This window comes from Glycine soja, chromosome 11 (assembly GCF_004193775.1).
Source record: "Glycine soja cultivar W05 chromosome 11, ASM419377v2, whole genome shotgun sequence".
NCBI classification, from domain to species: Eukaryota; Viridiplantae; Streptophyta; class Magnoliopsida; order Fabales; family Fabaceae; genus Glycine; species Glycine soja.
The window spans coordinates 37,300,210-37,327,615 of record NC_041012.1 but is presented as its reverse complement, the minus strand read 5'-3'; the positions used below and the strand labels follow the sequence as shown (position 1 = coordinate 37,327,615).

Genomic DNA, 27,406 nt, shown 5'->3' with positions numbered 1-27,406 from the left:
TATTGTTTAAATAATTTGTAGTCTCGTAAATTTGATAAACACTCTCACGTTAGTCTCTAAATTAAAGAAAATATAAAAATTCCTAAAAATAAAAATTAACAATTACATTATTTCAAAATTTTAAAAAACGTATGACTTAAAGTAATAGTATCAACATATATTCAGATCAAAATAAAAGTAGTTAAAGTTAGTTATCGAAAAAATGATTAAATATATTTAAGATCCGTGATGAATTATCAATATTGATTTATTGAAATTTTTATGTTGAATCTATGTTATTTTAAACATAGACTAAACTGGAAAATTAATTAATATTTTTTTTAAATAATAAGAACTTAAAAAATGCTTAAGGACTAGAATCATGATTCTTAAAAAGAAATATATTTCATTATTATTACATTCAAGTGCTTATTTGAATATTTAATGAAAAATATAATATTAATATTAGTTTTATGTAAAAATAATTCAAAATTCAAAATTTATTGTTTTTTAATTTATTATATTTTTATAATCTTATATATTATCTTTTAACATATAATATGTAAGATTAAATTCTATTTTTACATAAATTAGAATATATGTATATAAGTTTATTTTTATTTTATATATTATATTTATCTTTTAGAATAATTATTTTAATTTAGTGACAATAATTTTATATCCATATTAAGATATTCATGTCATTTATTTTAATATACATAAAAAATAATGTCAATAAATCACATGCATAAAATAGTTTTAAAAATAAAAAATATTTTTATTTTATTTAATTACGTATCTTTACTATAAAGTTTAATTCCTTAAAAAAATGACATACTTGATTAAATAAATTTAAATATAACTAAAAAATAATATTATAATAAATAATAAGAATATCTTAATACAGGTAAAAAAAATACTTTCATTAAATCACATATATAAATATTTTAAAAGATAATAAAATACTATCATTTTATGAAATTATAATTTATATAAAAAATATACATTAATAATAAAATTATATTATATATTTATTGTATAAAATAAGTTCTAAATAATGTCATAAAAATACATAAGATTATATATATATATATATATATATATATATATATATATAAAGCTTATATAAGTATACATATTTGAATTTATGCAAAATAAAATTTAATCTTATATATTATATTTTAAAAAATAATATATTAGATTATGAAAATATAATAAATTAAAATGAATAAAGTTTGAATTTTGAACTATTTTCACATAAAACCTATATTAATATCACATTTTGCATCAAATATTTATATGGTCAAGTGGGTGTAGCAGTAAAAGAGTGTGTCATTCGCTTTAAAGACCATGATTCTAGTTTTTTCTCAAGCATTTTTTTAAGTTCTTATTATTTTAGAAATTATTGATCAACTTTCTAATCTAGTCAACGGTTAAAATTTGGGACTAAGATAATGAATTTTGAAATATAGGACTTAAATAGTGAATTAAAAAATAGGGTGACGATTTGGTGAAATAGACAAAATAGATGCATCTAGAAGTTGCTTGGAATGAGGTTACAAGCTATATATCAATGAATATATTTAACTGAATCGGCTCGTTGAACCTATGGGTGGAAGTTTTCTGGAGTAAACCATGGAAGCCGTCTAGAACTTCACTCAATGATTCATCATGGAATTGGTGAAATGAAGAGATTTTCACATTCCCCTCAGCCGTCTTAGACTAAGGAAAATACTTCTTTAGGAACTTCTCCACCACCTCTTTCTATGTTCTCAAGTTATTTCCCTTGAATGAGTGAAGCCAACATTTTGCTTCACCGACCAAGGAGAAAGAAAATAGGTTGAGACAAATGACATCTTTTGGAACTCCTGCTATTTTTGTCGTGTTGCAGATCTCTATGTATGTGGTAAGGTGAGTATATGGGTTTTCATTCGGTAGGCCATGGAAGAGATTGTCATGAATCAACTAGATGAGGGAATATGTATATTTAATGTTGGCTGCTTGAACTTCTGGTCGGACTATGCTGGTGAAGTACTAAGGTGTAGAGGAAATAGAGTAATCCTCTAGAGTCATTCTCTATGAACTATCTTTTGCCATGATACGTTCTTCAAATTTGGGATGTGGGTTGATCACAGGAAAGGAAGAGGATCATTTAGAGGATGAGGGTCATCTCTCTCCTTAATTAGCCTGCACCTCTTGTTGCTCTCTTATTCTTCTTGCGGTGTTGTTTATTATGCAAGTTACTTCAATCTCTAGATTCAATAGAGCAGGGTCTTCCCCTGCAGTTATACCTCAAATGCAAGAAAGAAAATGAACTACAACACATGTTATCAAGGTTAAAGAATTAAAACATAAATAAAGAATAAATAATGATTGCTTTAGAATTAGAGTATGCAAAAAACCAAGTACAAAGGACAAAGTCCCCAACAATGGTGCCAAAAACTTGTTGGACTATTGGCAAGTGCACCAAATTATCACAAGTAGTAAAGTAAACGGAAGTTCGAGTGTTGAGTCCACAAAGACTTTATTTATACTTAAGTTAACGTATATCCAAATTTCAAGCAATTAATTGAAGAAAAGGGATGAGGAGTTAAAAGTAAAGTAAAATTATTGAAAATAGGAAAAATTGAAATTAGGAAAGACAAGAAAACAAACACTTTTGAATGTGAAGGTTAATTCAGAATGTAAATATGTTGAGACCTAGCCTACCAAAACTACTCTTTGATGTAATGTTAATATTTTTTCTATTTAATATTATTACAATTTTTACCTACATCTACTCTGATACTCTAAGCTTGATTCCTCAACTGAAAGAACTTAATTTATCTAATCTTTTCCGCTAATCCCATAAGAGATTAAAATAAATAAATCACATTAAAATTAGAGATGCATGAATAGGCTAAATAATATCATTCTATCTCTATATATGATTCTTTTAGATGTCATTTACCAGTTTTTCATAAAATAAACACTTCCCAATGCCTAAATCCTAAACAGATGCATGAGTATGAATGATCAGACCACAATCAATAACAAGAAGCACAAAGAAGGAGCAATAAAAATTAAAATTGCATTAAATAGATAGTAGGGGAAAATTACATTACAAGAGTTTGACTTCTAGATTCCCAACAATGGGGGTTTAGCCTTTCATTATCATGAGAAGCTTTACATTTTGGGGATTGATGGGGATGTAAGAAAAAGAATAAGGATGGAGAAGGAGATAAGAGATGGCTCTAGAGAAGGTTTCTCCTATTTGAGTAGCTCAAACTTTGAGGGTATTCAGTAGAAAGCTCTGAGTCTCGGTATGTCTTTTTCTTTTGCTTCCTCCTCCTTTTATAGGTCATAGTTAGCTTAATTTTTATGCAAGCCCACGCTAAGCGCAACTGCTGCACTGAGCGGGTGAGGCGGTGGTCACACGCTTAACGCATGACTCGCGCTAAGCACGCCTTCACGTGGTGTCTGGCTTCTGCGTGTGACTTTTGTGAGTTGAGCGAGTGCTATGCATTGAGTGAGAACCTTCAAATCTTCAACTTCTCTTCCAAGATTTCTTATGTGTTTTTGTAACAAATACACCATCAAAACAATATAAACTCACCATTTTAGACACCTATTAGATAAAAACTTAAATGATACTAAAATTTTAACTATTTACACAGAAAGGATCCATAAAAGAGAGGAAATCTAATGATTTTTGTTTGATTTAATCATAAAATATACCTATGTAAAGCATTTATCACAAGCAAGCAGTATCATTGAAGAAAAGTGATTGCATGGATAACGATGTTATGCTTCACGGATATGCCATTTGGAAGGGAGATAACAGAAGTGATTTTGGTTTGGAACATGTTTGACGACTTTTGAAAGATCAACCAAAATGGTTAGACCAGTTTACTAAAAATTGCTCTAAAAGGATGAAGATTTCCACATTTGGAACATATTTATTGTCATCTAATCCATAAACACTGGTCAAAGATTCTAAAACTGACATATCATCTCCAATTGTCGATCCAATGCGGAAAAAGGTAGCCGAAAGGTAGAATAATGGAAAAGGACTAAGAACATCTAGCAATCCTGTGGACTTGACTAGTGTGGAGGAAGCAATGAGGGAAAAAATGTTCTCAACGCCAAGCTAGAAGTCTTAAAGGAGAAGGAATACTATGATATTCTAATAAGGAACACATCTACAATGTGTGAAAGTCAACTCCAAAACCATCAAACCTTTTGTAAAATAATTTGGCGTAAACTAAGTATGTAGTATTAATTTGTTAGGTAGTTTTAATTTGTTGTAACAATCTTTTAATTTTTATTTTTAGGAATCATGTTTGATTTGTCTTTTTAAAAAAAAAATTATAACCATATTTTAATTTGTTCATTTTTTTTATTTGTGAAACTTGATCATCATAAAACTAGTTGTTATGAAACTAGCCGTTGCAAAACTAGTCATTGTATAATTTGCTATTTAATTATTCAATTCTTATTCATTCTTGTACGTCTTCTTCAAATAATCTTTTTCTTTTACTCGTTTATGCAATCAATTATTCATACGATGACTCCAAATAATGACATCGATAGAATTTGGAAACAAATTATTTATGAAACACTTGACAACAACAATAATGAACAAATCATGAGTTACTCACGCACGATGCAACAACAAAAAGAAAACAATAGTCAACACAAAAGGCTAGTTTTAAATTATTAGTACTCACGCACTTGATAAAATTGGCTTTTTTAAAAATTATTTAAATATATAATAAATAATATTAATTTGACTTATTATTAATATATTTTTATGGGTCTATTTTATATGTTATTAATTTATTTTAATATTTTATTATTTAAAATATGTTATACATTTTTAATATTTTTTTATTTAAATATTTTTGTTTATTTAAAATTTAAATAATTTATTAATAAAAATACATAATAAAATTAAAAATAGCATAATTAATATATTAATATAAAACACACCAATGACAAAAAACCTTTTTGAAAGAAAAAGCAAGATAAAATCTATGTGTACATACTCCCACGATATACTCGCGCACATTAAATATTAATATTTGCAACCAGTACGATCAAAAGTAATAATACGTTGAAATTTAACTTTAGTTTTGTATTATTCAAGCTTCACTTTTAAGAGCGCGACCGGTGCCTCTATATATGCAAGGCTTTTGCTGCAAGTACTCTAAATCTGTCTGTATTAACTTCACTATAAAAGGGCAACTAAGATTGTAGATCGATCATTATGAGCCAAAAGAAGATCGATCATGGCTTATATCTCCTCTCTATCATCTTTCTCCCTCTCCAATTTCTCTGCACCTCTTCCCATTTCCATCTGTTCCTCATCTTCCGCCTTCCTAACTTCCCAAATACCATGCAAACCCACCAAACGTAGCAAACCAAAAGGCCATCATGTTTCCAAAGTGTCATGCAACAGTAACCAAAACACCCCAACACCAAACCCAGAAGAAGAAAAACCATCGTCATACAACATTCTAGGAAAACATAGGAGGGATGTTCTCCTTGGCATTGGAGGCCTTTACGGTGCTTCTGCTCTTAGCAACACCAACCCTTTAGCCATGGCTGCAGCTCCTATTCTCGAGCCTGACCTAGAACATTGTTGTATAACTGATGATGTACCACCTAAAGGGGTCATCGAGGCACAAGTCTATTGTTGCCCACCAAAATCTTCTTCCCCTCCTATAGATTTCAAGTTGCCTAAAGGAACACCCCTCAGGGTTAGACCACCTGCTCAATTTGTGACCGATGAGTACCTAGAAAAGTATAAGTTAGCCCTTAAGCGCATGAGAGAGCTTCCATCTGATGATCCTCGAAGTTTCAAGCAACAAGCTGATATCCATTGTGCTTATTGTGATGGTGGCTATAAGCAATTAGGGTTCCCAGTTGAGCTAGACTTCAAAGTCCACTTTTCATGGATATTTTTCCCTTTCCACCGTTGGTACCTCTATTTCTATGAGCGAATCTTGGGTAGCTTGATTGATGACCCAACCTTTGCACTTCCGTATTGGAACTGGGACAATCCTGATGGTGGCATGGTATTGCCTTCCATTTTCGCAGATGAAGACTCCCCTCTATATGACCCTCGCAGGAATCCAGACATCACACCAACTACTCTCGTAGACCTAAACTATGGCAGTGGAAAGGAACCAAGCGTAGAACAAAACCTCGGTGTAATGTATACGAGTGTTGTCTCTGGTGCGAAACGCGCATCGCTCTTCCATGGAAAACCATTTCTTGCTGGAAAGCAGCCTGAGCTAGGTGGAGGGACCGTAGAGCTTGGTCCTCATACTGCTGTCCACCGTTGGACCGGTGATCCAAGACAACCTAACAAAGAGGACATGGGGAGGTTCTATTCTGCTGGAAGAGACCCCGCTTTCTATTCTCACCATGCCAACGTGGATCGTATGTGGAATATATGGAAAACAATACCAAGTGGAAAAAGAAGGGATTTCAAAAACCGTGATTGGTTGGAAACCTCCTTTTTCTTCTACGATGAGAACAAGACCCTTGTCCGTGTGAAGGTGAAAGACAGCCTTGACACGAATAAGATGGGTTATGTTTACCAAGATGTCGCCATTCCATGGCTCGAGAAAAAGCCTAAACCCAAAAGAACTAGAAAGGCTAAGAAGGTGGCGTTCGCACAACAATTTGGCGGCATTGGTGCAGCAATGGCTGCTGAGACTGGGCCAAGTTCCAAGTTTCCTCTCACTTTGTTGGACTCAAAGGTAACCCTACTAGTTAAAAGGCCAAAGCAGTTGAGGAGCAAGAGGGACAAGGAGGAAGAGGAAGAAGTGTTGGTGATTGATGGGATTGAGTTTGATGGGGATGATGATGTGAAGTTTGATGTCTATATTACTGATGAAGATGTCGAGGATATTGGACCAGAGAGCACAGAGTTTGCAGGAAGCTTTTCGACTCTGGGTCATTCCCATTCGAACATGAACATGGACAAGAAGATCAAAACTAGCTTGACACTGGGAATAACAGATTTGTTAGAGGACTTGGATGCTGAAAATGATGATAGTGTTTTGGTCACATTGGTACCACGATCTGAGAATGTAAGCATCACAATTCAGAACATAAAGATAGAGTTTGAGAAGGAAGAGTGAAAATATGTCACTCATTTACTACTAAACTATTGCATGCTTGGTGAGGTGTTTCCAACATGCAAATGAGTTTAAATTTATATCAGCATGTTTAGCAATTTCAAAGCAAAAAAAAAATAATCATGTTTTAATTGCTCAATATGGCAAAAGTAATATGTTGTTGTTTTATTGGCAAATAAAATCTTATTGTATGTTTTGTTTAATGTTGGTTAAGAGCTTAACAAATGGTTTGATCCAATGTAGAATATATATATATATATATATATATATATATATATATATATATATATATAAAAGAAACTAATAAGACGATGAGGTAATCATAAAACTGCATAGATACAAATAAAATCAACATACATTAGTTGTTTAAGAAAAAGAAGTACTAGTAAGGAACCCTAACTTTTACTTTGGCCATGGTGAAATTTTTTAATGAAGAGGTAAGAGGTTTTGGAAGGACAGAGAGAAAGTGAGATTGAGAAGGTTAGTGTGACAGTATTTCACGTGCCTTCTATTAAGTGGTTACCTTTGACTCTAAAAAATACTTATATTTCCTAAATAAGAGCCATTTAATTTCTGTTTTTTTTAAGGTAACCATTTAAGGTAACCTTTTTCTTATAGGTACTTATACCTGTCATTTTTAACGGAAAAAAAATAATGGGCCGAGTTTAAAACACAGAATTTTGGGCCAATGTTTCTAAACCATTTTTTAGGCCGACAGAACACACACATATATACTAAGCATGATCATTACTTAATTCAATTATAATCATAACAATTTGTCATTTGGGCATGTTCCAGTGTTATATTTAATAAGATTGAACTTTCTTTCAGTCAAGGGTTTGGTTAGATGGAATATCAGCTATAAGTTTCAATAAAAGCATATCAATCTGTTCTCTGATCTTGAATGTTGAATGGGATTGTTTGACAAATTAATTGCACTTTTGGTGCCATAGAAAGATAGGAGTATTCTTTTCATATTTAATTAATACGATCATCATGTGCTTCATCCAAATCATTTGTGAACAACAAGCAACGTTTGAAACATGCATACTCAACTTCTGCTATTAATAACAATGCAATTGTATTTTGCATTATCGATGACAAGGAGATCAATGATTCTCGTAAGAATTAATAGGCACTACTTGTGCTCTTCCATTCTACTTTGTTTATTACCTGCATAAATTAACAACATCGCAAAAATAACTGCAAGATCAAAATGTGAACATTTCTTGTACCATAAACCATGGCTAGGAGTTTCAACTATGTATATAATTCGTTTGACGACTATAGCTACATGCATGTGATTCCGTACGTAGCTTGACTAAAATTTGGCGCATAACCCCAAAAAAAGTATGTCTAGTTTGCTGGCAATTAGGCAGAGTGTGTGTATATATATATATATATATATATATATATATATATATATATATTTCAAAGTAACAAAACAAAAAATAAAATAAAAGAGACTTAAATATACATAACAATTAATTTTCAAAAATTGTTATCACTAGTTATTAATTAAAATTAAATATAGTGAATAATTTTAAAATTAACTATATATTTATACATTACTTTTAATTTGGCTAAAAAATATTTTTGCTCCTTTATCTTTTCATTAAAATCCGTTTTGGTGTTTTATCTTTTAAAATTTTTATTTATGGGATACTATTATATCATTCCATTTTAAAAGATAGATTCATTGAGGTCCCACCGAAGGTACATTAATTATTGCATGCTTTGGAGGATGTTTCAAGATAGATTACCTTCTCGGGTGAACCTAAAGAAAAGAAATATCCAGCTGATTTTGAATGATGCATCTTGTGTTTTTTTGCCCTGAATGTCTTTATCACTTTTTTTTTGACTTGTAGGGATGCATGAACGGATGAACCTATTTGGAAATTATGCTTTCATTGGTTAAAATGCTATAAACTTAATTTCCTGGCTGGTTTTTTGCAGCAACACTTTGTCATCGTGCAACTTCCCTCTAATCTAGTGAGTAATAGTAATGAGTACACAGAATATATATGAAGAATGATATGAAAATGATTAATATTTAAACCATTAGATTAACGTGAAAGGTGTAAATTAAAATATTTTAAATTTAAATTAAAGTTTTATTTAACTGTAAAATTTCTATAAAATTTATCATGAAATCAAATATCGTAAAGATTTAATTTATGTTATTTATTGATTTTTTCAATTATGTCAAATATTTTTATATAAAAAATTAAGAAAAAATTAAACTATTTTTATATAAAATTTATATTAATACTATATTTTGCATCAAATATCCAAGAAGGACACGTGACTGTAGTGATAAAAGAATGTATCATTCCAAGGATCATGAGACTCAAATAATGAATTTTGAAATATAAAGGAACTCAGATACTGAATTAAAAAGTAGGAGAACCGATTTGGTGAAATAGGAAAATGGATTTGGTGAAATAGTTTACAATTAAGCCTTAACTTAATAGGTTCACTATCCAATGCCCAATAATGATTTATTAAGGTTCAATGTGTAACCTATGCATTCACCACTTACTAATATGACTCTAGTGTAACATATGTACTAATGATTGATTGAAATCCAATAAGGCTCAATATCACTTTAATATAACATTTGCACTAATAATGATTGATTGAAAATCTAATCAAGGCCCACTATATAATTTTAGTGTAACATATGTACTAATGATTGATTGAAATCCAATAAGCCCAATGAAGGCTCATTATGACTTAAGTGTAACATATACTCTAATCAAAATTTAATAATTATTTGTTACTAATGTGTGTTCATGTGTAATTTAAAAGTTGGTGTAAAAAAATATATTGCACTACAAAAAAGAAGAAGATATTTCTCACGGACTAATTTCCACAGATAAAATTCCCTCGAAAAATTTTGAATCAGATCTGTTGGAAATTTCAATTATCCCCAATTAAAAGACCTCAACCCTAGCCCTTTGTCACTCACTTTGCCATATTCCTCTCCACAACACAATCCCGTGCCTCAGTCTTTCCCCCGCGACCGTCGTGCCTCCACTGTGCCTCCGCTGTCAGCCCACGCCACCAACAGGTAAGCCCACAATGCTCTCAACTTGTCTCTCGCTGGTCTCAATCGACGCTGCTCTCGGAAGTTGTTGCCTAACCCTTGCTGTCATTTGGAGTTAGAGGTTTCATTTAATTTCCATTCCTTATTTGATTCATTCTATGTTAACATTGTTGCTTTCCAAACATTGCGCGCTTGGATATATGATTTTATGTTGTTTAGTCAATAGTGTGTGATTTGTTGGTTGAAGTCGAACATGAGAGTTCATGCTTGGTGTTGATTGCTTGGATGATTTATTTGTGTGTAAAGTTGAAGACATTTTGCTTATTTTTGTTTTGAATTTGTTATGTAAAAAATGAGGTTGTTGTGCCGATGGTGCGTTGGTGGTTTGGTAGGTGATGGTGGTTTGGGTCGCGGGTGGTTGGTGGCGGTTTGATTGGTGATGATGGTGATATGGTTGCAAGGTTGGCACTCTAGATGTTGGTTTTGGTGTCGGTGCTTTGGTTGGTGCCGGTGCCAGTGCAAGGTTGGCACGCAAGGTTTTAGGACAAAAAAGACAAAGGAGGTGGGCGCTGAGGGGGGTTATGAAAGATAAAAGGTTTTTTTTTTTTCATTTTTACTCTAATTCTGACAAGAGAGAGAATGTTTTTATCATATTAATTTATAACATTATTGTGTATTAATTAACTACAAAACTTGTAAAATAGCAAAAGATATTTGATTAAAAAACAATTAATGAAAAAAATATTTTAAACAGAATCATATAAGAAGGAAGTGAAAAAAGTTTTATATATAAACAGGATGTATTAAAAAATAAAGAATATATTTAAAACTAATTAAAAAGAATACATTTAAAATTTTGTTTTGGTGTCATTAATTTATCAAGTGTAATTCTGGTTTTGCTGTAGTCTACTAAGTATCCACCAATGAACCTGGCTTTTGGGTGACGAGAGAGTATGATAGAATACGTTCTTATTCAGCCAAAAAAATGATAGGATGTGTTCATGAACACTTTTTTTTTTTTTTTTTGCGCAAATAAAGCAAAAGGATCCCTGTATGGCGCATTCCATGTAAGATACTAAACTATGAATTCAAAAAAAGGTTTTATTGAAAAAGTATAAATTAAAATGTTTATATTTATAATTTTAAAATCAACTTAGTTAATAGAATTTGCTTCTAATTAAGATACTTTATAAATATTATATATGATAACTTTTTAGGCAGATAATTTATTATTAGATAATAGTTTTAAAAAAATTATACTGTTTCTTTAATTTTTTTATATAATAAAGCATTCTCTATACTTTTTTAATTTGTGACTTTTTTTTTAAACGTCTAATGATATAGTACTAGTCATAACGAAATTAAATACTCATATTTAAATCCACATAGTAACATAAATTGGCAAGTGATCATTATTTGATTATTCGTAAAATTAAAATTTTAACTTGTAACATGAATACATGATCCTCCCCCAACCACCCACACATTAAACTGATTTTAAAAAATGACATTTCTCAAACAATGTCACATGCATTTGATTAGTAATATGAACAACTGCGAAGCTTCTATAAAGGCTAAGAAATTATAAATGGAGAATAAATTGAAAATATAACTTTAGATCTTTGTATATGACCATAATCAAATTATTTATATTCATTCCAATTGTGGTTAGTTACACTTGTAATGGATCATGATCTCAAGTGGATTTTACCTTCAATATTTGGGTTTTTGAGTTTTTTTTACTGATGGATTTTTGAGTTTGTATCCTAAAATTGTCAACTCTAGCTTTGAAGTTTTTTTTAACTAATAACTATATTTTGAAGATTAGAGTTGCATTGAGACATTTTTACAATAATAGATAGTTAAATACTATTATTGTAAACACATAATTAATACTTCTTATTTTTTATTGTCTTTTTTTATTACCTCGTATCATCTATCATATTTTTATTTTTATTTTATTTTTCATTTTCTATATGTCAACTAACATATATGCTGCTAGCTCTGTTTATTTATAATTGAAAAGGTCACATATTTATTACAATGTTGCATTTCAATCAATCTTAACCAATTATAAAGTGTTAAAAATATATAGATAATGGTTTTTAACTTTTTTTCTTTCTCTCTTACAATCAGATTTATAGTTAGTCTGACTTGGGTGATCATTTCATTATTGACACTTAGGTTCTATTATTCAGGTTAGTTAAAGTTTTTTTATTGTACTTGTTTAAATTTTTTTATACTAAATGTGTTAAGTATATATCTGATTATGATTATGTTATTTATATTTCATATTTTGTGAGTTTAAAAAATCAAACATGTATGTCATTTTTCTCCACTTAAAGTATGAATATAAAAATGTAAATGGTTACATTAACTTAATGTATATAAATTGATAAACATATAAACTATTTAGTTATTATAAAAATTTAAACTAAATTATCATTTGGATCTATTACGTTTTTACCTTTTTTTCGTTTTCTTTTTGGTGAAAAAAAAAGTTTGCAAAATTATCCAAAAATTACCTTTCAATCAATTTTAAATTAACATATATATATATATATATATATATATATATATATATATATATATATATATATATATATATATATATATATATATATATATGTTAATTTAAAGATATAATGATTGAGATTTCTTTAAGAGTAATTCTTTTAGAGTTTTCCTCATTTTTATAATATTTTTTTAAAGATATAATGATTGAGATTAGTGAGTTATTATAACTATTAGATCTTATAAAAATGAATGATGAAGATGAAAAATAAGTCTAAAAGAGTTATTCATTGAGTAAGTATAGATCCTCCCATTAATTTTTTTTATTTACTATTTTACATAAAATATATTTCAAAGTTGTTAAATGGAAAAGGACTAATTTATATTCATAAAAATTTATTTATTAACTCTTATCCTTTATTATTAATAAAATAAAATATTATGTGCTGTTTTTTGTCTAACTACAAATTTTTTTAAACGGTTTTTTGTTAAAGAAAGATTGTTATTTTAGAAACTTTAAGATGAAATATATATAGAGCAATCTTTCTCAATTAATAATGAGATTAAGCTTGAAACTCTTAATAGATCATTCAAAGACATTATTTATTATATGTGTCTAATACGAAAATCATAAGTAATTATAAATAAATTAAGAGTTATAAACATATTATATATAGTAAATTATTTGACACGTAAATTTAATAATTATTTATATCAGATGGTGGTAGACAAATATCTATAATTATATATAAAGAAAATTAAGTATTTTGGTGTAGATATCCATTTTATTAATATAATTACATCCATGATTACTAGTATTTTATCCCTATAATATCTACTATCTTCAACACTAACTTTTATTATCTTTCTTATTATTTTAAAAAAAAGTTAGACACAAAGTGGTTATTTCTCCTAGTCAAAATTTTAAGAAGATAAAATAATTAACGAGACTTCCACTTTAGGAAAAAAAAAAGAATTTTTGAGTTACTCGATCTCTCTCTTTTAATTAATTCATTTTTTATATCTTCTTACTTCCATAATTACATATCATGGTGATCTCTAAAGTCTAAACACAGTTTGAGAGTAGGATTGGTTTTTTAAGATTTTACAATTTTAAAATTAAAATTGTATTTATTATTATATTCAGTATAAAATTTAAATTGAATCATATTTTATTTTATATTATAAAAATTATTAATATTAATATTGATATTTTGACAGTATAATTATCTATTTGTTAATACCTTTTTCTCTGCATCCTCTCACCTTTTTTTATAAGTGAAAGAAATTATTAGTTAGACAAACCCAAATAAGATCAATTACAAGATATTTACGAAGTAACCAAATATAATCCTCCCCTGCAATCTAATAAAGTTGCCACCTAATTAATCTATCATAAACCCTTAATTTTAATTGGTACCAAATAAATCTTAACAATTTTTCACCCCACTTCTTTCATTGTACTCAAATCCTATCTCATTTTTTCACTCAAACTCCATTATGAAAAGGCAGTTCCTTGGCTTATTTTTTACCAGCAGAACATAGGTGTAACTGATGATTAACCATGGCTTCTATATCATCCCATCCATCCTTTTCGTCCCTCCTCAATCTCACTGCATCCTTTCCTATTTGTGTTTCCTCTTCTTCCATTTTTCCCACCGTCTCAAAAACCATGCAAACCTAGCAACATAACCCCATCATGCTTCCAAAGTTGCATGCAACGGTTACCCTAACAACAACCCTAGAAATAAGAGGGACATTCTAATCAGCCTTGGAGGACTCTAGCTATGGTGATAATAGTCTCACTAGTAGGAACACTGGTTCAGCCTTTGGTACTCCATTGTCCCCTCCAGAGCCAACTAACTGTGTTCAACCAACGGTGCCGGTTCAGCTTTTCATGCAACAAGCAAATGTTCATTGTGCCTATTGTGATGGTGGCTATAAACAAAAGGGTAGCTATATTTCTACGAGAGAATCTTGGGAGCTTGATCGCTGACCCAACAACCTTTGCTCTTCCATTTTGGAACTGGGACCATCCTAACGGCATGAAAATGCCTTTCATGATTTACACAGATGAATATTCTTATCTCTATGACCATCTTAGGGAAGCAAGTCATTGGACAGATATAAGATTGATTTAATGATAAAAAATAAAGAAAAAAAGAAATAAGTCACAAGTTTAAATCCTCCCACTAACATTTGCTTATATAAAAAAAAGGGTATGATTACTAACAAGTTGACCTTCCATGGCTCCACGTTAGTCCGGATATACATGTTAAACCAGAAAATCTTGCTCCTCGGGTTGGTGCAAAACAAGCTTTGGATTTGAAGGCATTGCGGTTCCCTCTCACTTTGAATTCCATTGAACGTACAACTGTGAACATGCCAAAGGTGGAGTCAAGGAACGAGGAATTAATGGAGGAGTTGCTACTGATAGATGTTGAGTATGATAGGTCTGAAGATGTGAGGTTTGATGTGTATATCAACGACAAAGGTGACGACGACATAGGATCCGAGCATTCGAAGTTTACAGGAAGCTTTGTGACTTTGCCTCATTCTTCACATGTGCACCAAAACAATATGATCTTGGTTTTAAAAAGTGTTTCGCTATCAAGATATATTTTATCTCATCGTAATTGTAATTGCAGTCACATTAATTGTATTCTTCAGTAACTAACTTTCAATATAATTTTTTTATTCACTGTAATGCAGCCACAATCGTAACTGATCTGTTGAAAGAGTTGGAAGTAAAAGACGATGATAGTACTATTGCTGTGACACTGGTTCCAAAGTATGGGAACAAGCCTGTTACAATATAAGGACATGAAGATTAAGCTTGTTCCTTTGGTGGAGGATAAATAAATAAATATAATAATCAACAGCTAAATAATGTATGGTGTGGTAGTGTGGTTGTTTCCTCGACATATTCTGTCATTTGTGAAGTATATATCCCTAGTTATTTTCCTTAGAACTTAATAAATCCCTTTTATCTTTTATGTACTTTCAGCTTAAAATGATAACTCCATATGTAGACATGATGCTCGAGGAATTTATGTAACATAAATGGTTATTATAAATAATGTTTCTTAGTTTAGGTTATAATCAACCGTACTCCTAATCGACTCGATCTCTTATTCAAATTTGCTGATCAATTCATCTACTTGGTCCTACCGGGCATGCAAATTTTATTGTTACATTCGATCAATCGATTGGATAGGCTAATGTTGCTTCAACAAGGTCCCAATTACGATCAAACGATTAACGCAAAGAAGAAGAATTTACTTCTTGACTCTGAGTTCCTAAACTACTTGAGAGAGTGCTTAGTGTAGGTTTAAAGAAAAAAAGAATAAATCGAACAAGGAAAATAAATTTAAAGAAGCAATAAAGCAGTAAATGCAATAAGAATGTGAAAAAAGATAAGTAATTCAATTTGAATTTGAAGTTGAAATCCTTCTTCACTTGCTATACATCGAGTATTTATTGGAGAATTATCTATAACAGTGCTTCTGACTATCCTTTTTAATTAAAGTAATTAATTTAAATGATTTACTAAAGCTACAAAAAATAATGATATGTGCTTCGTTGCATTTTTTGGTCCAATATTATCAGTTCGGAACAACCTTTTCGGACTCATTAGCCTCACATTTATAGTTACCAAAAATTTCAATTTCGATAACCAACAAGAAGGAAAAACGATTTTTTTTATTTGGATAAACAAAAATCTGATTTCTTATAATTTTTAAATGTGCTTTTACAAGATTTTTAGCTTATTTAACAAGTGTCCTAAAAAAGTTTGTTGTATCCACACAAAAACAAAATGTTTGTTGTACTGGTTTACTTTTTGTTTTCTCTTCTTAATTAGAGAGGCATGGAGCTGTGGTACATATATTTTCAACTGGTTGGACCCAATGTCCCAAAGAGATTATTATGAGGAACACTGATTGATTGCAGATATATAATCACACGGGTCACAATTAATTGAGTTGTTGCAGAAGTTATGGTCATTTAGTTTATTAGAATAAATTGATAACATATAGAGTAAAATATGTGAAGACCACTTCATGTAGAGTTTTATGACTTTTCAAATGTACGTGTTGATTAAATGGTATTGATGCCGCACTTGATATACAACTAATGAGATCAACAACATATGTTATTTATGTTGCACATTGATCTATTAAATATATGCATTCAGCAAAAAAAAAAATCATATATATCCATGTATTTTCTGTCAAAAATATTCAAAATATATACATGTATTTTTTATTTATTGAAGGAGGGCTTAAGCCAAAACAAACAGAAACTACTACAAAGAAATTAACCGATCGAGGTTGAAAGCCCTATATACATGTACTCAACCCTTCTCATTATCAATATAATCCATTTTCAGTTCATCACACTTTTTCCGAATTCTCTCTTCTATCTTGGTCTGAATTAATCATGAATTCTAACAAGTAGATGACCAGCATAAAATCATCACTTCTGCAGGCAGAATAATACTTGCATCAAGAAAAATTAAGGTTTCAGTAATGAAGGTTCACTCCTGCATGGCTTTTTTGTTATATTATTATTTTGATTCATGAATGTTTTTAATTACTCTTAGATGTAAATAAATGACTTACATGTTGATCCTTTCTTTAGCCCATTGTACGCTCTGTGTCGTTATCACAAGGTTAGGAAAAACCACTAATTTGAGCAAACAATTATAAATTATAATAGAATTTATACATCACCAACAATCCAACATAAAATCATAACTAGGATGTTCAAAAGACTTGAGTAAATTCTTTATATATATATATATATATATATATATATATATATATATATATATATATATTACAAATTAAACAGAGGATCAAAATTATAAATTAAACAAAAATGTCCATATATGATTTTAATTTCGCGCGCGGTTGTATTCAATTTAATCTATTATAATTTTGTAAGCTTCAAGGTCAACATATATAATAGTAGTACATGCAAGTCTCGACCTCTTCCTATTGTGTAAAGTAAGCTAAGCTAAACCACACTATTATTATTATTATTATTAAACATGAGTGGTCCAACGTTCAATTGTAACGTTGATTTTAATTTTTAATTTTTCCATCCCCTTCCTAGTTTTTCTCTTCTTTTTTTTTCCTTTCTCTCTCCTTGGACATTTCCCTTCCTCTTTTTTTCTCTTTCTTTCAATCTCCCGGCACGTTCCACTTCCTCTCCCGCGGACGCTTCCTCTTCCCCACTCCCCTTTCTCTTTTTCCTCTTCCTCTTCCCCTCTCCACAATGCGACGGTGCCGCCAAATTGATGCACCTTCGGCGGTGCGACGGTGACATGCATCTGTTCAGGTATTTTTCTTCCTTTGCATCTTTTTCTTGTTGCTTCCCTCCCAAACCCGTTAAGCTACTTTTGGGATCTCGAGGGTTCTTATGCAAGATCCATTGTGCTACACTGGAGATCCTAACTCTCTGTACTGCTGAATCTTCACAAAAATGGATCTTGAGTGCAAGAACCCACTCCAAGATCCTGCACTAAAGTTGCTCTTGCAATTTAAAACCTAAATATCTGAAAAATGGATAAAAGATGAAATGGGGTGTGATAAAGTAGCATACTTGGTAGCTCTCAAGGGTCGAACTTGTATAGATCAACATCGGCGATGATGGCGACGGGAAGGGGTGCTGAAGCAGCTTTTCTCTTGAGGTAGTGAACCACGAGCTCTTCATCGGTGGGGTGGAGCCGAAACCCTGGAGGAAGGTGTGGGTGGTGCTGTGCTATCCATGATCAAAAACCACTACTTTGTGCTCAATTTTCTATGTACGTCTCGTGCATCATTTTAGTACAAACTGTTTTTTTCATTAGAGCCTTTTCTTACTTTATCTTCTGCTTTTTCCCTTCCTTTGCTCTTAACTTTCGTACGTTTTCGTGATATTTGGAGAAAAAGTAGCGGCTAGTGATATGGGACTTTGGATTAATTAGTGGGATCAATATTGTATGTGTATGCAACTATACAATAAATGTGCCTAATGGATGAGGATGGTTTTTGTGACACATGGGGTAGGGACCACACAACGATAATGAGGATGATGAGGCTGGTTTTGTGGGAATGAATAATAATAAGGGTTTGGGGAGTTTAGAAATGGAATGCTTTTGATGTCATGTTTTCTTATGCAAACAAGCAACCATATCAGTTCAGTTTCACAGGTACGAAGATACAGATAGATAGAGAGGGTTGATGGGCACGTGTACGTGTGCTCGAGCTTCCTCTTTTATGATCGCATATTGTTGTATTCGATTATTATTTGTCATTGTCTTCCTTATTATTTCTTCTTGTGATCTTGGTTGTGCGTGGTCATGGTTTTTAATTGATGTGTAATAACTTATAACGGATGGTAGATATATGATGTAGGTTTTCAGGATGTACAGGATTATGTTTTTTTTTCCTTCGACTATTTAAATCTATGAAACAGTACTACGAATCACAACAAATTCATAGATCTTAATTCATTAATACTCAGTAGTTGTGCAAATTATTCCTATGTATAAAAGTTAAAAGAGATAACATCAATAAAAAAAATGAAAGAAAAGAGATTTTGACCAACAAACATGTGAATCAGCTTATGCAAGATTGTTCAAACTTAATAAGTTTCATATTTAAGTCTTAAAATATGCATGATTGTCTCCATTGAAAGATTTGTGATCTAGACAAAACAAGAGGTATTAACTAAAGTTTTTTAGTCTTTTAAAATAATGTTTTAAGACTAATTATAAAATCAATTCTAAAATAAAACTCAATAATTTCTCAAAACAAGGGAAACACTATAATGCATGTAAATTTGAAGTAATTATACAAATCCTTATAAAATATGTGATTATTTTTTTTTTAGTTTTGAAGAATTGTGTGTGTTATTGAGTTAGAAGCTATGCAACACTTGTTAAATATTTAAAAAGAATAAAAGAGATATTGATGCATGGACATATGAACTAAAACCAGATAAACTTGATACATTAGTAACGTGTTCTACATTATTTCTAAGTATATGGAATAAATGGCAAATCATTTCTAAGTATATCTTATTTGATATACAAGTCACATAAGAGTAATCATCAATCTTTTAGGATGATATGGCGGTGACGTAGAACCAATTCCCTTTTTTGTGATTTGAATAATTTTTAGATAAAGTGCGAATTACTTAATATGGAAATAAAATGAGGATTTATAATTATACCCTCCTCACGCGTTGATAAAACAACTATTAAAGCATCTTTATTTCTGGCAACCGTGACATTCAACACTCTATAAGAGGCCGGAGATGATGCTATTGGAACCTCATTCAGTTGTTATGATTGTGAAAGCTTGACTTAACGCGCAAATCCATGTGCCTTAGATGAAAACAAGCCACATAAATCTCAAAGTTTGTTACTGTTATATATAGCACTGATATCATAATACGTTTCAGCAGGACTAGCCACTAACAATTTTGCCAAGAAAGGGAAGGAATAAATAAAAGAAAATGAAGCTTTTTGGTACATAAAAAAAACTAATATATAATTAGTTTGTGTTTTGTGGACAAAGAGAAATTATAATGTAAATCTGCACGTCGAAATCACCAAACACGTAAATTAATAAAAAAAAACTAATATGTAATATGAAACTCAACATTTTGTCCCTACGTAAACTACCATTAAAGAGATTAAATTGAAGATAAAATGCTACTAAAGACATATATTTCTTTTCTTTAATGGCTTTACAACTAAAAAACCATACATTAAATATTCATTCCATTGTATAACAAGTAACAACATACAGGTGCGACATCATCCGGGAGTTTAGAAAATTATTTTAATTAAAATAAAAATTAAATTACATCAAAAGTCCATCCAATAAAATCCTTTACCACTTGATTTTACTTCTTTTGGACTCCCTAAGGCCAACCTAAAGAAAGGGGGAGAAGTAAAGAGAGGCCTTCCATTGTTTGGTTTGACTCAAGAGAAGATAAGAGAGAAGGGAAATATCATTTCTTTTTGGTTCGTAAGGAGATGTAACTTGTAAGGAAAATATGGATAATACACTATTATATCCTTAAAAATAATAATAGAGGAATTAAGAAACAAAATATACTTTTACCATAATTTAATTTATTTAGTTAAAAAATTATAAACCACTTTTCCTCTCATCTAAATCAGCCAATATTTGAGGACAGACAAACAGGAGAAGAAAGAAATTTAAAACCATCTCTTTCTTCCCCCATCCCCTCGAATATTAGAAATAAACTACAAATTTTTTTAAAAAACTCATTATCGACTGCATCACCATGTTTAATCAATAGGTAAATGTCTATATACATCGATGATGCTTGATAAGGATGCTCAAGACATATCAAATTTTTCTAAATCACCAAACTAACAAAAAAGAAACTGAAAAGTCGAATATTAAACAAAAAAATTGAAATTATCACATTGTTTTTTATTTCAATTTGATTGCATTTTTGGTTTCTATATTGTTAAAATCAAATTACATGTTTGATATACTTACAAAGTGTTTGAATTAATTAAGATGAGGCTATTCTAACTTTAGTCGATAATCTAGAGTTTGAACTCAAAATCATTGTTTTTCTTGCTATGCCCCGATAAAATTCAATTCTTTTCCTTAACTAGAACCACACTTAAATCTCATTTTCAAAAGCTGATAAGAACACAAGTGGTCATTCAATTTTGCACTGTATCGATTTATTTTATTAGTTGTTAAATAAAAGTAACTTTAAAAGTTACACAAAAATAAATTTAAAAAATCAGAGAAAAATGGAAATAAAGATTGGTTTAATTTTGTTTAGATTTTACATTACATTCAAATCAAATTATACTGAACCGCATAATATTATTTCTATGGGGTGACTTTTTGTATGAAAGTCAAACCATATCAAACTGTTGAACACTCATTTTGTGCTACTGTGGCCTTGTTAGTTTGATAACTCAAGAGAAGACTCTCTCCCTTTTTAGGCCAATAGATAACTCAAGAAAATGTCATAATATGAAGAGTGCAGAGCGAGTAGCAAGATTCGTTCTCAGTTTGGCAGGTTAGGACACATGCGAACCATTGGAGACAATATTGGACCTAGGATGTTGCGGTTGTTGATTTAGAACTTCGTAGGGACCGGGACCAAATATGTCTTTTTACTTTTGAATGTAGTAGGGTAGGGACCATATATGTTTTATGTGTGGTCCAAATTACATAAAAACAATTAGTTTATATTGTCTAGTTGGGAAAGTGTAACACACTTGGACTAAGAAAAAAAGAAGAGTAACAGTATTTGATTATTTTGACGGCGAGTCCTAACAGAGCAATAAAGTTGCGCATTGATGACCGGTTGGTTATGCTTATGGGTTTGAATCTGTATTTGATCATTTAGTACTTGACCACAATGAAGCATGCTTTTATTATGTTGTCCCCTGTTTAACTATTAATAGCTACATAAATTATATGGGTGAGAAAGTGACCAACATCAACTTAGGTGGACCAAACTACTAGTTTGTTAGATTAGTTGACTGAGAAGACATTTGGGGGTTGGCATACCTTAGAAATGTTGAACATTGCATGTTCTGCTGTAGACAATCCGAGGAGACTATTTTGTTCTTAATGTGATTAGGATCTTCGTGACTAATAAAAATAAAAATTGTGTCACTATGTTCTTGGTTTGTAGATGGAAGTATCCAACTCCATTTGTAAATGCTGAATCCCTTTACTTGGACTAGTTTCTTCTGATTCCAAACAATAAAGATAAATGAAAATAAGCTTCTAAAAATCTAGATGAGGAGTTTCTATTAAACAAAGAAGCAATAGTTGTGTTGTACATACTAATTCAAAATGATAATAAATCACTTAAGACAGCCTTTGTAGTTTCTACTTTGTACCGCTCTGCTACATACAGTGACATAGTAATCAGTGGTGGATCTACGTTGATTTCAGGGGTGTACTTGCATCTCCTTATTTTTTTAAAATTCACTAAATTTGTAAATAAAATTTTATATTTTTATTTTATTTTATTTATATTTATATAATTGAATCTACTGATTTTATTTTTTATAATTTGTCTCCATTAACTTAGAGTCTTGGATCCGCCACTGACACAGTAATGCTGATGTTATTTCATCAGAACATACATCATCACACTACACATAAAACATCTTCTAATATTTTGAGTCTAAAAATAGAAGTGATACTGTAATTGTTGATAAATACTTCACAGAATGCACTATTTCAGTTTCCAATTTGATTGCTACCATCCTCAATCAATAATTATTTGAAAGATTGGATTCCATTTCCAATTGCATTAACAATGATTATATTAATGCAGCTTAAAACAAGATAATGCAATAAAAGCAAAATATTGTTATGATTAACAGCAGAATAATCCTTAACAAACCAATATTTCCTTATTAAACGAAATTTTGACATCTACAGTAGAAGGGCTCTAGTTAAGTTTAGTGCCAATCCTAAGGGCAAAATAGGCAATAAGTCTGTAGCCTACAAGCATTGCCACCAAAGCAGCAACAGATAAACCTTGCTTGTCAATGCCCACATGCTTAATTGTAGGATAGTTCACAGCTGAGCAGGTGACATTTTGACCACAATGGTAAGTGTCATAACCGTTAAACTGTGATCCTAGCAAGAGCTTATAGGAATAATAGCCATGAGATAGGTACTTTATCCAGGACACAAATGCTGGCGTATTTCGAACAAAGAAGCCATTAACTAGAAGAAACAATGTCATGACCACAGTTCCAACTGTAATAGCTACTTTTTGATTATTTATCAGCAATGCTCCAATAGCAAGGCCAAAACCTTGTGATACCAAAGAATAGAGAAGAGCAACAGCTAGAGTACGAAAGAAAATTGAAGCTTTGGCTTTTAGCCCTCCCATCCAATAAGTAACAGTGACAAGAAGGGTTGGCAAGGCTAGCTGCAATGGAAGGTCATCAAGATTACTTGCTATGATGTAAGATGAGAGTCTATACATGTAGAAGGACCTTTCCTTTATTATCATTTCGCGATCACGAGGAAATGTAAAAATAGACTGGACCATAGGGAAGAATCCACAAAATTGTGTATAGTAGAAAAGTAGTGCTACCTACAAAGCAGAAGAAACAATAATCAGAAAATGTATTGGATTTTATTATGCCAAAGTACTATACTACTATATCATATAAATACCTGGTCATGCATTTGATCAGCTCCAGACTGCCACCAGAGAGAGCCTGCAAAGAATGACAAGACGAAAACATGACAGATTTTGTGGGGTGAAAATTGCTCATACTTTCTTTCTTTGAAACCCCTTCTTAGTAATATAGTAAACTGCTGCCACCAAGTTGTGCAATGTTGACCGAATATCTCATCTTCTGAATTGTGATGGATTGAATCCCTGGAAATTTGAAGTTCCATCTTCACTTGGCTTGCAAGGTTACTCTCAAAAGCAGATAGTAACACCTGTTTTGTAGCATTTGTATCCTCTTCCAAATTTTCAGAATAAATACCTAAAATGTTGTAAGATGATTTCTAATTAATGAATAGACTAATGATGGTGGAAATCTAAAAGAGAAACAAGGAGCAAATCTTCTAGCTGGTGCATTAGCTTATATTAGAATGATGCAAAAACTATTTCAACAAAAGTAAAAACATGCCGTTTTGACTTAGCTTTATTTTTTATTTTTCTCAAAGATATCAACTATATGCAGAAGTCTTTGATCCAGTATGACTTGAAAAGCTTCAGTTCTAAAAATAGATCATACTTAATTTCATATTATTGTTTATTTAAAAGTTGGTCTTTAAATGCTTACATTGATATTGATATACATGATTATGATGTTGCAGTGGCGTGAAATATTTGAATGTAAAGAGTGAGGACCCTAGTCTTATGTAACCAAGCAGGATGCTACTTCCTAGGCATGTTTGAAAGGTTAATGTTTGCAACATTGCGTACCATTTGCAAGATCAAGTAAGAAATCAGTTGGATTCATAGCTACGGATGGAGTATAACCGATACTGGAGAAGTAATTCATAACATTTTCTCCCTTCCCAAAGTACAGGCTTCTACCATCTGATAGCAGTAAAATCTTCTGGAACATGTAAAAAAGTTTGCTGGAAGGCTGGTGAATAGTCATTATGACAGTCCTTCCATCTTTAGCTAACTCACATAGAGTTAGCACAATTCTTCTAGCAGTTGTAGAGTCAAGACCTGAAGTAGGCTCATCAACAAGCAAGAGACTTGGATTAGTTAAAAGTTGTTGACCTATGCTAACCCTTTTCCATTCTCCACCCGAAACTCCCCTTAGGAGTGGCCCTCCCATTATAGTGTCCTTACAATGAGTCAGGTCAAGTTCATTCATAATTGCCTGAGCTTTTAAGATTTTCTCTTCTTTAGATACGCTATTTGGCAAGCGAAGAAGAGCCGAAAAGATGAGTGTCTCACTGACTGATAGGTGAGGATAGAAGACATCTTGTTGAGAAACAAATCCCAGGTTTTGCTTCACTGATTTTGAGAGGGGTTTGCCATTGTAGGTTATGCTTCCTCTAGTGATACTGTGATTTAGCCGGCCTCCCAAAGCAGCTAACAGAGTTGTTTTGCCACAACCAGAAGGGCCTAAAATGACTAACAATTCACCTGGAAAAATAACACCACTGATCCCTTTCAAGACCAGTGTCTCCTCAGAACTTACCTCTTTGTTGTAGCATAACAAGCCTTTCCCTTTGCTAATTTTTATTTTATGCACAACATCTTCAAACTGCAACAAAGACCAATGGAGTAGAATATGAAGTGTTGTACTGTAAAGAAACATTTGCTTCCCATGTTCATCATTAGATTGATTATCAAAAAGGATAATTTTTGCATAAACCAATACCATCCAAATGAAGTACACGAGAACATGCTTAATTCATCAATAAAAAAAACTTCCCATGCAAGAAATCAGACAAAGAAGAGACCCCACCCTGCCTTTAGACCCATATTGTTTATCATACAAACAAGTATTTTGATCAACTTCATGGTAACATACTTTCTGCTCCGAATTTCAATATCAAGTAAAAGATTCAAATTATGTAACTGTATCCTTTGGAATTGTGTGATTTAAATCATCAGTTGGTATATTTTAAGCAAAAATCAACAAGCATACCATATATGACCATTCGTAACTAGATGACATGTAAAGTGCATAGACTATTTAGTTGAAAAGATATTCATGAATTATATGGAGTTTGAACTCTGAACAAAAGAAAATTTTCATACCAATCATTAGGATGGAAGAGTAAAAATTCAACTTAAAAAAAAATCATAACATGTGCTAGTTACAATTTATTAAGAACTCCCAAGACATGAAACAACTATCAAAATTAAATGGAGAAATCTACCCTGAGGGTAAGAGGTTTGTTAACTTTCAAATAGATATCTTGCTTTGCTTCATCTGACTGCAACCTCTGGGATACAGAGTAAAACCTCTCACTTGCCATTTCCTCTGACATTGAATCATACGTAAGTTAAGGTCTCAACGATCTATGTCCCTTTTGAATCTCTCTTCTGCCAGTTCCAACTTGCACATTAGTTCCAAAAGTAGTTGTATAAAGCAAAGAATATATGCCGTTTTGATTGTGATGTTTCCTTCTTGTCCATATCTTTGCTCAATGTGAACTGAAGAAGCCATCGCCATTTAAACTTCTAATAACTCAAATTACTTAATACCCTCAACAAGTGCCACTTACTCAATTACGTGTCTCATTTGTGACGTGTGGCAAAGTTTACTGAAACTGAAATTCTGTTCAATATATTCACTTTAACTTCTCTGATGAAAAAACAAATTCCTTGTTTAGCACCCTAGCTAAACGAGAGTAGTGTGACAAAAGTAGTTTGTTCAACAGGAATATGCGGAGTTTCAACAATATTCCTCATAGGTTAAGACATAACAATTCTAGAGCCAGGACCTGAACTCGTCTCATTATCTTATATAAAAAGCTTGGATCATGCTTTCAATCGTCTGAGAGTGAAAATGTGCTAATATATTTTTGTTAGCATGACTAATTAGATAAACACAACTTAGTAGTATTTTTCATGATTTGAGAATCTTCCTCATGTTTGTTTCATAGGTGAAAAGTATGGGATTATGAATCCAATAGGTTTCTCATATCAAGAGATTTATCATTTATCGCAAAGGTATCATTCAAGCCTTATCACGCAAGAAACACCATTATTAATAAATAAGAATTTTGTTTTATGAGAGTTTAACAAACTTAAGATAATTTTTTTTATAAATATATACATTTTATCTTCTCTTCCAAACATTAACTTGACGTTAAAGTTTTTTTTAATTCTATAATTTATATATATTTGATTTAATTATACAATTGGTCACTTAATTATAATTAAAAGTTTAATTAAGTCTCTCAATTATTAAAAAATTCAATAATATCTTCAAATTATTTAAAAACACTTCAATTAAATCCCTAAATTATTAAATAGTTTAATTACATCATTCAATCATTTAAAAACACTACAATCATATTATTTCCATCAATTTCATTAATTTAATTGACAAAAGTTATGTAAATAAATATTTTTATGTTGACTGTATTAACAATCGATGTAAAAATGTCTATTTATATGCATGGGCAACACATTATGGTAAAAAAAAAAACTAACGAAATAATTAATTTGGTGTATCAAATATACTTTAATGAACTAAAGAGACCAAAATGAA

General features: G+C 31.0%; 3 protein-coding genes, 1 long non-coding RNA gene and 1 pseudogene across 5 annotated transcripts; 3 read left to right on the top strand and 2 right to left on the bottom strand.

Annotated features, from left to right (window-relative positions):
• Positions 1 to 5,181: 5,181 nt before the first annotated feature.
• On the top strand, positions 5,182 to 7,285 carry LOC114374382 (polyphenol oxidase A1, chloroplastic-like). Its single transcript, XM_028332025.1, has one exon. It carries the CDS (start codon positions 5,250 to 5,252, stop codon positions 7,110 to 7,112), a length of 1,863 nt encoding a protein of 620 aa, XP_028187826.1. The 5' UTR covers positions 5,182 to 5,249; the 3' UTR covers positions 7,113 to 7,285.
• Positions 7,286 to 14,236: 6,951 nt separating this feature from the next.
• On the top strand, positions 14,237 to 15,491 carry LOC114373257 (annotated as a pseudogene).
• Positions 15,492 to 17,564: 2,073 nt separating this feature from the next.
• Positions 17,565 to 18,419, bottom strand: LOC114375933. Its single transcript, XM_028333799.1, has 2 exons — positions 18,280 to 18,419; positions 17,565 to 18,198 (listed from the first exon to the last, which is right to left on the bottom strand). Exons 1-2 carry the CDS (start codon positions 18,388 to 18,390, stop codon positions 17,767 to 17,769), a joined length of 543 nt encoding a protein of 180 aa, XP_028189600.1. The 5' UTR covers positions 18,391 to 18,419; the 3' UTR covers positions 17,565 to 17,766.
• LOC114375934 lies at positions 17,893 to 18,865 on the top strand. The gene is made up of 2 exons (XR_003658871.1): positions 17,893 to 18,015; positions 18,311 to 18,865. It is a non-coding gene; the product is annotated as an uncharacterized LOC114375934 (long non-coding RNA).
• Positions 18,866 to 23,005: 4,140 nt separating this feature from the next.
• Positions 23,006 to 26,291, bottom strand: LOC114375214 (ABC transporter G family member 9-like). Of its 2 annotated transcripts, none has more exons than XM_028332984.1 (4): positions 26,067 to 26,291; positions 24,643 to 25,444; positions 23,877 to 24,196; positions 23,006 to 23,625 (listed from the first exon to the last, which is right to left on the bottom strand). In XM_028332984.1, the coding sequence occupies exons 1-4, from the start codon at positions 26,175 to 26,177 to the stop codon at positions 23,137 to 23,139; spliced, it is 1,722 nt and encodes a 573-aa protein (XP_028188785.1). In that variant the 5' UTR covers positions 26,178 to 26,291; the 3' UTR covers positions 23,006 to 23,136. The 2 variants fall into 2 exon arrangements, with proteins under 2 accessions (XP_028188785.1, XP_028188784.1); XM_028332983.1 differs by having other exon boundaries at positions 23,006 to 23,793; positions 26,067 to 26,282.
• Positions 26,292 to 27,406: the final 1,115 nt, after the last annotated feature.